This window comes from Oculina patagonica, chromosome 13, assembly GCF_052425735.1.
Source record: "Oculina patagonica isolate OP01 chromosome 13, crgOcupat, whole genome shotgun sequence".
In the NCBI taxonomy this organism is placed as follows: Eukaryota; Metazoa; Cnidaria; class Anthozoa; order Scleractinia; family Oculinidae; genus Oculina; species Oculina patagonica.
In genome coordinates, this window is record NC_135770.1 from 21,426,380 (window position 1) to 21,438,102 (window position 11,723).

General features: G+C 39.9%; 1 protein-coding gene across 1 annotated transcript in view; it reads left to right on the forward strand.

The window, feature by feature from the left end:
- LOC144635998 (tenascin-R-like) overlaps nt 1-11,638 on the forward strand; it is a 15,586-nt gene extending 3,948 nt beyond the window's left edge. The window contains exons 4-5 of the mRNA XM_078495133.1: nt 1-63; nt 11,016-11,638. The exon at nt 1-63 is cut by the window's left edge and continues 51 nt beyond it. Of these exons, the coding sequence (XP_078351259.1) occupies nt 1-63; nt 11,016-11,617 (665 nt within the window). The 3' untranslated portion in view covers nt 11,618-11,638. The remainder of the gene's footprint in view (nt 64-11,015) is intronic.
- The last annotated feature ends 85 nt before the right edge of the window (nt 11,639-11,723 follow it).

Genomic DNA, 11,723 nt, shown 5'->3' on the forward strand with positions numbered 1-11,723 from the left:
ACACCACTGACGGTTACAACTGCTCCTGCCGAGATGGATTCCACGGCAAAATCTGCGAAAACGGTGAGACGCCATGTTTATGTCTGAGCCAGTGGGATTGGAGAAGCAAGTAGCTTGTAGACCCTTAACTTAAACAATATTTCGTTAGACGTTTTGAATGGGCTTATAATTGGAGGGTCAAAATGCCTGGACATATACCCGGCCGGGGCGCTCAAAACCGATATTTTTCTTTGCAGACTGGAATCGGGCGACATATAACCGGGAGGGCTTATATCCAGTATTTAGGTACATAACAAGCGACCTTTTGTTTGCATGCGCAGTCACAATGCACAATGCCTCGACAAATGGTAAAATTGATCTTTTCATAGCGCAGTTGTCAGTAAAAAAAACAACAACAACAACAACGAAATCACTCTGACCGATCGCAAAGGACACAAACAATCCAGTGAATTACTCAGACCAAGAGAAAATTAAATAATAATAAAATAATCTCTTGGTCAGACTCGCAGCAAATATATGTAGTCCACACGAAGCGCGGAGAGTCGTGTGAATATATAACTCGATTGTTTTTGTATTACTTCTGATTGGCTGAAAAGTGATGCAAATGTTTTAAACCAATCACAGAAAGCAGTAGCGTAAAGCTTAAGCAAGTGAGGACTACTTTCAACCGCCCTAAGTTAGCAAACGCAGCCCCAAATAGCTGCCTTGACTTATTTCTCTCCTCATTTAGCTGAAAGTTGCCTCGTCCTTAAACTGGCAGGCGAAAACTCAGAAAGTCTGCACCAAATCCATCTAACCAACATTGGCTCGGTCCAAGTGCTCTGTGATCAACAAACGGACGAAGGGGGCTGGACAATCATTCAGAGGCGCACCAGTCCTTTCACGCTGTCGTTCGACAGGGATTGGGTCGAGTATGAAAACGGCTTTAAAAATCCTCAAGGCGAGTTTTGGCTCGGAAATAAAATCATTCACGAACTCATGAAAACGGCTCGTACCCTCAGGATTGAACTCAAAACGCGTGAAAACAAGGCTGGATTCGCAAAGTACTCCCACGTCACGGTGGACGGGCCAAACCACAAGTACCGTATGAAAATACTGGGTTATTCTGGCAACATCCCTGATTGCGGTAGTGACTCGTCATGGCAGTCTTTTACGACGAAAGACTCGGATAACGACGCAGAACCTAGTAAGAACTGTGCAGTGGATAATAATGCGGGCTGGTGGTACAAAACTTGCGGGCAGTGTGGAAATTTAAACCGCCAGACGGGGCCCAAGTGGGAGTCATGGCCGTACATCCCAAGTGATGCCATTGTTTTTAGTGAAATTAAGATACGTTAAAATAAACACGATGAAAAATTGTTAGCCTCCGTGACTTTTGGGCGTGCATTTCTCACACCTTCCGCGTTTCCCAGATGTGCGCCCAAAAACTAAACAGGCGCCAGCTATGCAGGGTAAAAAAAATTTAAGCAAAATATTATGGTTCATTTGTAATTACTCTAAGTGAACAATGGCATTACAAGAGAGACAAAAACAGAATTAAACACGAATAATACCATCTTTACTATTTACTACAAAAACAGAATTTCTATAGTAGTTTGGCGGTTATGAAGAATTATTTTACTAAAATTACTCTACACTGGTTAGCAGATAATAAGTCAGGTCTACATGTAAGAATTTTATTCCCAAACTTTCATTTCGTCACCATTTACTAGGCTTAATTATATTTAGTATTTATCCTCAACAAATCGTTAACAGTTCACCAAACCTCTAAATTGAAGACTGTTTAAAATAAATCGGCCACACTTCCCATGGTCTACATTCAACACCCGCCTTAACTCTTTCAGTGCTTAAGTCGACTTTTCTCGACATTTGGAGGAGCAGTCAATGAACCACTTGTGACGTCATCAACTTGAAGGTCAGCATATTTTAGTGATAAGCATCTGATAGAGTTAGGTTTGACCTTTTCAAAGAACTATTCATTTTGCATATCGGTCGCATCCTGACAGAGCTAATCGAGAAAAAGTCAATCACGTTTTAGTGCAAAATCGGTGCTTAAACAGGCCAAAACACCTGTAAAAGATCGAGGTCCTCTTTTCAGGGTTTACCAATGTTTTAATCAAAACTTTTTTGGTCTAAAGGAAGGACGGATAGAGCAGAAAGAAGTGGAAATAACAAAGCCGAGAGAAATGAAAGGAAAAGAAGCAAGAAAAAGAAATGGAAACGATTTCGCAAAAATAAATAAAAATAATAAGTCCAAATTTTGGCTTATGCGCGTGCGCCAAAGTTAGGGCTTTCCACAAGTTGCTCGGCAACTTTTTGGCAACTTTTCATATTTCGAGCAACTTTTTCCCCTTCGAGCAACTTTTTTCCTCTCGAGCAACTTGTTGCATTTTGAGCAATTTCCAGACCGAAGATCTCCGAAGATTATCGGAGTGTTGTTCAATGACCATACGAAAGTTTCCGAAGATTTACGAAGTTCGCCGAAGATTTTCGAGGAACATCCGAAGACGTTTCAACTTTCGGCTCATTCTGCATTAAAACATTACAAAACTCGTCAGGAAACGTGACGTCATCGATATCTTAAGAAAACCTTGCTATTTAACAAATTTTCTCCTTAATATATTATTTAGATACTTCTTTTGCTGTAAAATTGCAGAAAACTGCTTAGAAACCTAACCCTCAATGGGAAAATAGCGATAAATTTAGAGAAATCCTCTTGATTAGAAGCAGCGTTTTAGATTTTTTAAAGCAACTTTCGAGCAACTTTTAGTATCAGAAACAACTTTTTGGGATTTTTGAAGCAACTTTTGAGCAACTTTTTGAGAAATCAGGGGCAACTTTTTGGGAAATCTCGAGCAACTTGTGGAAAGCCCTAGCCAAAGTACAATTTTGTACATGTTTCAATGGAATCTTCATCAAAATCTTGCTGCATTGTGGAAAAGTGCTTTTTAAGCAAAGTTAAAGGAAATTCAGGATCGTAGCATCAAAAATTCAGTTTAACGGTAGAAAAAAACCCTGTTTTTGGAGAAATGTAGCACTGAAAGGGTTAATTGAAAAGGGCAATTCCCTTCAAATTGTGCTTCTTTCCATTGAAATCCAATTTATGGAGCAAAAGCAATGTGAAACAACCAGAAATTGGCGATAAAGCAATCTTGGGTACTTTTGCTTAAGGAATCTCGATGTAGTTTTTTTAGCTTTAGGGTGGCCTTTTTGAAAATTAAAACTATCTAGGAAGCCAATGTTAGATTTTTGCCAAAATACACCATAATAATTAAATATGACCAAAGTTTAATTTTTTACGGGTCACTTAGTCACAAAGGTTACCATAGCAACGATTGTCGTTTTCTTTTGTTTTCAAACAAGCTTGATTTTCTCGAAATCTAGATTGACAATTGGTATTTATTTTTTGATATGTTAAAGTACAGTGGATTGACTACCTGTAGACAAAATTTCAGAAAAATCTGTAAGAGCGTTTAAGAGTTAATCAAGAATGAAGTTTTTTGTAACTTCTTGTTGTTTCTATAATTGGTAGTCGATATATTTTAAGAAATTAAAGCAAAAACTCTCTCGCTTTTAGTTAATGGTCTTTGATGGTGTTAGCATTTACATTTCAGTTTGAATAACTGCGTTCAAATACTACGAAACAATTTAAAAGGAACTATTTCACATTAAAACGGAATTTTTCTGAAAATTTTCTGCTTGATTTACTTGAAAACGCTCTTACGGGTTTTTCTTAAATTTTGTCAACAGTTAGTTAATATACTTATCTTTAACATATCAAAAAATTAATACCAAAAGTCAATCTAGATTCCGAGAAAATTAGGCTTGTTTGAAAACAAAAGGAAACAACAGTCGTTGCTATGGTAACCTTTGTGACTAAGTGACCAGTAAAAAATTAAACTTTAGTCATATGCATATTTGATCATTTTGGTGTATTTTGGCAAAAATCGAACATTGGCTTCCTAGATAATTTTCATTTTCAAAACGATCACCCTGGGGCTAAAAAAAACTACATCGAGCCTCCTTAATCTCGTTCTCAGATTCTTTGTAGAAGATCTGGGAACGAGATTACACCCGTTTGTCACAAGTTGTTCTTCTTTCTAACGTTTTATGACGTCATTTCTATGGTCTGCTTAACAAACATATTCCATTTTGGCGTGCGTCTCTTCAGTTATAGATCACACAACAACCTATCCTACCAAATTATTCCCAGATAAATTTTAGATAGACTCGCAAAGTTTGGCAGCGTTCAGTTGAATCGCGGGTACTTTCCGCCCCCTTTCCTCCCTGTCTGGATAGGTTTAAGGCAGACAACAACCCGTAAAAACCAATATCATTTGTTTCGATGATGTCATAGCGCTCTTTGAATTCATGAAAAAGTAGGAACGCATCTGAATCTTTTAGGAAATGCGAAACCTTGTTAATCCCTTTTTTCAGCCATTCTTCGTAGAAGATTGGTTTGTTGTTGATCCGTAAAAGAGAGTTGTGCCAAAGGTTCAGAGAGCGAAAATGGTCTGTGACTAAACAATTTTCTCGAAAGTTATTTCAGACCAGATATTTGCGATCTTCTCGATCAAGGGATATGTTAACACTTTTTTCTATTGTTCTACTGTATCAAAAGCATAATCGAGAAAAACTAAAAGTCCAGCGGCTTTGTTGGCCGTTGTATAATGGGTTACGCTATCGATGAGTCTGATCAAGAGAGGATATCCTCTCTTGGTCTGATATAAAGAATCCAGTTTGATCGTTATCTATAAGGTGCGGCAGAACTTTTATTAGTCTGTTGCGATAGCTTTGGTCCCAATTTGGTAATTACAGTTTAAAAAAATTATAGGTCTCCAGTTCTTTAAAAAAATTTTTGCAGAAGAAAATGTTTCATCCTCCAAGAAAAGAATGGTCCGTCCCTAACGGTATGGCCAGGAGAGCAACAGATAATTTATTCCTGGAGGAGCCACAATTTATTTCTACTAATATGTCCGTGCAGGTAGAATAATAGGTTCGTTAGTATTACAACCACTATATTTTCTTTCGATATTTACACTAATCTAAGCGTTTTTAGGAATATTTACACTTCAGTCGTTTAGCTTTTGAGACGAGAGGGAAAAGTGTTAACGAAACCTTTCATTTTGCTTATCGCAATAATTGTCTTTGTGCAGTTTATTTTTCATGGTTTTGAACTATGTTGGCCAGTGACTGAAACAAATAAAATTAATCAAAATAAAAACTTGAGAAAAAATTCAACTTAAACTTATAGTTGACCATCTTCTCATAACAGTTCCGTTTGGAATGTTTTAAGCTGAACTCAACAGAAAACCGCTAGAACCATAATTAAAGTGTGAAAGGAAAACTTTGCTCTTCTTGTATGGTGATACTTCAATCCTAACAATAGTCGTCAATTTCCAAGGTTGAAAACTGAATAAAATTTAGGTTCCTTTCCTCGATATACCGCACAGCGACACACACACACACTCAAAAAAGAATCGAAACTTTATGCAAATTTAAAAGCGATTCATAAAAGACTGACTAATAACGCCTTACTGCGTTATTGTCTTACCGTGTTATAGTAAACTAGCAATATATTGTCTCCTTTAGCATCACTAATAGGTCCGACCATAAGTGACTGAAGCAGCTGTGTATGGTGTTATAACTGGAGTCCAGCAGGTGTGATTTGAAATATATTTTATCGTTGTCAGTCTGATATTTACATTTAAAAGACCTCGTTTCTGCATCCGTAAATAACACTGCTGTACTGGTCAGGAATCATTTATCGTTAAATATCAATGAAAGTAAGTTTTTTCTTTTTCTTTCTTTTTACTTATCGACCACTTTTGTCTTTCCATAGAAGCACTTGTATGATTTGTTTAGAATATTGTAATAGGCTTTCCCCCCATACATGTGCGCTTTACCTTAATTTTACTATTGTTATCGCTATAATTTTAGCGAGTTGGGCGAAAATCGCTAATTTTAGTACGCGCTAAAATTTGTCACGGTCAAATTTATTACTCGTATGTTAAGTATCCCCCCTCTCGCCCCAAAAGAAAACAAAATTAAAGACCATAAAAGATAGTAGACCTGAAAAGGTCTTTAAAAATGGATGTCGGTAACTTTGTTCTTTCGGGTTATGCAAATGTTCGTTCAATATCAAGTGAGCTTGTTCTTTTTCTGAACATTGATTTCCGTCTTAGCTATATGTTCATTAAAACTGGTTTACACGATATCACTAAATTTTTTATTAATTTTGAGAAAATTGCTACATTAAATAGACGCTTAATCTTGCGCGGGAAAAATCGCTAAAATTAGTAGCCGCTAACAATAGTAACCTTAAGGTTAAATCGCTCAAACTCTCCCAGCAAATTAAAGGATATGAATTTCATTTGAAATTAAAGTTACAGGTTTAAAATACATATTTATTATAGCGCTGACGGTCGTGTCGCCTGGATTTGTCTGTTGATCTTATTGAGTGATTTTGTAAGTCATCATTTCTTAATTAAGGCACCAATGCGAGGGACATTTAACTCCGCGACTTGACACTCACTGGTGTTTTTGACAGAGATGGAAACTTTCTTAGTGGTGCTTGCAGCCGTTGTTGTTCTCACTGAAAGGTGTGATCCAGCACAAAGCGAAGACATTTGTATTCGCAAGCGGTTTTTCGTAAAGAAAGCTCAAGGTAAGCGAATCAAGGTCAATCAATGTAGGTGCTTTACTGCTAGGAAATAAATTGTGATCTCACGCTGACGTATTAAGGCTAAAGCTGGTTTGTTATAGGTTGTTTATTAATGCGGGAATTTAATTTTGTTTAAATTTCAGTAGCATGGCAGGCTACTGCGAGTCTATCTTCCATGCATACATGGATGGGACGCTAGGCCCAGTATTTTGTCTTATTGACCCAATAATTCGCCAGTACTGCGCGTTCATTTTTTCAATGCGGGCAGGGTGCCACTCGGATCAAATGATCGTGTCTCAATTGCCAAATAATACAAAACGATCGAGAAATGGCGGGCACAATTTTTTGTGGTCCATATCGATCGTTTAAGCTGGTAACCGGATGATACCCCACAATATACAATGCAACAGTATTTATGTGACAAAATTATTTTTTGAGAAACTGGCAAATATAAGATAACTGCTTTAATTAAGCTTGTAACTAACCAATCATAATTTAGCCCAAATGGAGAACTTCCAGCTACAGCTACCAATCTCATTGTAGATCACCCTCGCACTTCCAAGTTTTACCTCCTCCCAAAAATACACAAGCCAGGCAACCCAGGGAGATCTATTGTGTCGGCATGCAACTGCCCCACTGAGCTCTTGGCAACTTACCTCGATCAAATCACTTCTCCCTTAGTTCGCAGTTTGCCCAGCTATGTCAAGGATACCAACCACATGCTCGACATCGCGCAGACTTTTAGCTATCCGACGACCAGCGCTAATCGTTTTGTGTTCACAATGGACATCAAGTCTTTGTACACAGTAATACCAAATAACGATGGCCTTTTAGCATTAACACATTTCTTAGACAAACGGCCAGTGCTGGAACCACCTACGCATACTTTAGTACGCCTTGCAGAGTTGGTCCTCACACTTAATAGCTTCAGTTTCAATGGAGGTTTCTACCAACAAACGGGTGGCGTGGCAATGGGAAGTAGACTGGGGCCCAACTACGCCTGTCTGTTCGTCGGCCACGTCGAAGAACAGATTTTCCAACAGTATCCTGAGAAGAAGCCTGACCTCTACAAGCGTTATATTGATGACATTGTAGGGGCAGCTGCTTGTAGCAAGAGCGAACTTGACGACTTTGCCACGTTCGTTAACAACTTCCATCCAAGCCTTCAGTTCACCTGGGCAATCAGTGACAAACAGCTTCCTTTCCTAGACCTCTTCCTGAAGCCAACACCTCAAGGACTGGCGACAACCATTCACTACAAGGAAACCGACTCACACTCGTATCTCACGTACACTTCAGTACATCCTGTCCAGTGTAAAAACTCCGTCCCTTATAGCCAGTTTCTACGCCTCAAACGAATATGCAGTGACGAAAATGACTATAACACCAAAAGCAAAGAAATGTCATCTTTCTTTCTGCACCCTTGAGTATCCTCCAGCAGTTGTAGAGCGAGCCCTCCAACGCGTCAACAGCATCTCCCGCGAAACTGCCTTGCGACCATCTAACGACGGGCAATCCAACGAGCAAGTTATCCCCTTGGTATTAACTTACAACCCAATCAACCGCCACATGAAGAACATTCTTTCAAAGAACTTCTCTCTGCTCAAATCAGATCCTGAAACAAAGGAACTCCTTGACAACTCGCGCGTACTCGGTGCTTACCGCCGGGACACCAATTTAAGAGATTCCTTGGTTCGCAGCAGTCTTCAATCCGGCGCTAACACAGGGGATGAACCCCATGGAACCTTTCCGTGCCACCGCCCACGATGCAGGACCTGCGCCCATACCAATCCAGCCTCCCAGATCAACACCCCTGGTGGACCGCTGACAATACGACAGAGGTTCTCGTGCACGACCAGTAACATCGTTTATATTATCACTTGTCGTGCATGCACCATGTCGTACATTGGCGAAACAGGACGTAGGCTCGGCGACAGGTTCTGCGAACATTTAAGATCTGTCGAGAGGAAAGCTGACCTGCCCGTAGCAAAACATTTCTCCTCGCCTGGTCACACAACAGATGACATGATGGTGTCTGTTGTGCGATCAGTCCTTACGAACATCAGAGAAAGACGCAGCGCGGAAGGCCGCCTGATCTTCAAATGCCGCACTCTACAGCCGCGCGGCATAAACATTGACTTTGCTTTTATTTAAATGGACTCAGTTAGCGCGCGCGCACGCAATGTTGCCACATTCAAAGAAAATGACGCGCGCTGACTTTAACGGCTATTTTCCACTGATGAAGGGACAGAAGTCCCGAAACGTCAGGATTTATTTACAAAAATTAGCGCATAAACGAAACTCTAACTTTATTATGTGATCAACAGACTGCGCTACACAGTTTTTAACAATATTTTGACAATATTGTGATCTTATTATCATAATTTAGCCCATGCACGGGGGTATAAAATAAGAAGTATTTATGATCCTTTATTATGATTAAAAGGCGCTGTGCTGATAAATCACGTGTTCGCTGAGCACCAGGTCACCTCGGCGATTGATTGTGCTCACCGGTGCATGCGCGAGTCCAAGTGCATGTCCTTCAACTATCAGGATCACAGTACAACGCTACCACATGTGTGCGAGATTAACGACGAGACAAAACAGAATAACCTTGAGAACTTCATTGGCATGGATGGGTTTAGCTATTTTGAGTTAGAGGTAAGTCATGTACAAGTTTCAGGGCTGTACTTAAGATTATTTGTCTGTGGGGGCAAACTCCGCACACCTTTAGTTTTTCTTATTTTTTTTAGTTAGTTTTCTCCGCCTTTTTATTTTTCTGGCGGGGGCAACGCCGCCCCCCCCCCCCCCTAAATAAGGCCCTGGGTCTAGTAAATTAACTTTATAATGTCTTAGACGTCCGCATTCTGGCTTCATGTCGATTTTGATATACTGTAAAACAAATTAAAAAATAAAAACTACTATACCTGCACCTCAATTTCGTATGTTTTTCTTTTTTCAGCAGCCTCATCTGTGCGGATCAGGCCCTTGTTATAATGGTGGCAAGTGTCTGGAGCAATGTGACAGTCCACCCAAATGTATCTGTGCTGAAGGGTATACAGGAGCACACTGCGAAAACAAACTTTCAAATTCATCAGTCCCAAGTGGTAAGAAATAAGGGCTTAAAAAGCAAACTTTTTATTTGAATAGACTGACTGACTGACTGACTGACTGACTGACTGACTGACTGACTGACTGACTGACTGACTGACTGACTGACTGACTGACAGACTGACTGATACACCGACTAACAGACTGCTTACTGTCTGTCTGACTGACCGCTGACGGTCTGTCTGTCTGTCTGTGTCTGTCTTGACTAACTGATTGCCTGTCTGACTGACTGACTAATTTGAAGTGCTGAAAACTAACCCACTAATTTCGTTTTTAACGTTAGTTCTAAGAAAAGAAGTCAATCCTTAGAAAAGTATATATTTGACGTCCGTGAGATTTGAACCCACCACTCCCAGATTACATCGCCGCATTACAACAGTATTTAATAGACAAGCTCGTAATTAGGAAAAATATCTCTAATTAATAAAAATTCATACATTCACCGGACCAAGGCAGAGATAGCTCGCAGCCAGCCAAGGCAGAGATAGCTCGAGAGCGTACTCTGACATCAAACATTGATCGTTACATTTTATTGTTGAAAAATGTAACTGAAAATCTGAAAAAATGTAATATTCTATGTTTAAAAAAATCGGGAAAAAGTGAGCATTTTTATGTTACCCACGAGCACTTTTTAAAAAAAATAGCATTATTTTAGCACTTTTTTGGCAAAAAACGAGCACTTCTTTTAGCATTTAATGCTTTTTTTACGAGCACTTTCGGTAAGAGCCTACCCTGGGTACTTATAAACCGGAGTATTTATTCGTTAGAAAACAGAGGGGGGGGGGGGGGACTATAAATACGAGGACATATAACCTGGAGGGCTCAAATCCAGTATTTTACAGTACGTACATAGCAAACGACATTCTTAATTCTTACAGCGAAAACTGCGTCACCAGTAACTCAGTAACATTTGACTTTTTCATAGAGCGGTTTTCAATATTAAGTTTCGTAAAACCAAAAACCAAAGTAACCACTTTTGCCAATCACAAGAACGCAAACAATCCAGTGAACCAACCAAGACTCGAAGTGTGTATTGCATGTAGCCGGCCCAGGACACCACGTGAAGAGAGTCTTAATTGGTTTTAATTTGATTTTACCTCTGATGGTTGAGGTGGCGCGAATATTTTAAACCAATCACAGACAGAAATAATGCAAAACCAAAGCAAGTGGGAATTACTTTCGACACTCAATTGAAAACCGCTCTAAGTGCCACCTTGACCTACTTTTTCTCCTCTCTTAGCGAAAAGTTGCCAAGCCCTAAAACTGGCTGGCGAAAACTTAGACGGCTTGCACCAAATCCATCTGATCAACATTGGCTCAATCCAAGTTTTCTGTGATCAACATACGGACGGAGGGGGCTGGACAATCATACAGAGGCGCACCAGTCCCTTTGCGCTGCAGTTTAACAAGAACTGGGTCGAGTATGAAAACGGCTTTGGAAATCTTCAAAGTGAGTTTTGGCTCGGAAATAAAATCATTCACGAGCTCATGAATACGACTCGCACCCTTAGGATTGAACTGAAAACGCGTGAAAACAAAGCTGGATTCGCAGAGTACTCCCACGTCACAGTTGACGGGCCAAACGATAAATACCGTATGAAAATATGGGGTTACTCTGGAAACATCAGCGATTGTGGTGGCGACTCGTCATGGCAGTTTTTTACGACGAAAGACTCTGATAACGACAAATATCCTAGTAAGAACTGTGCAGTGGACGACAATGCGGGCTGGTGGTACAAAGATTGTGGGTGTGGAAATTTAAACCGTCAGTCAGGGCCCAAGTGGGACTCATGGTACATCTCAAACGATGCCATTGTTTTTAGTGAAATTAAGATACGTTGAACAAGGTGAAACTTTGTAAAGCAAAATCATTCTTGTTCCTAGAGCCGCTTGTCCCTCTTAGCTGGCTGAGCCTGGGGCACGAGGAACAAATGGCTCTGGGGACACA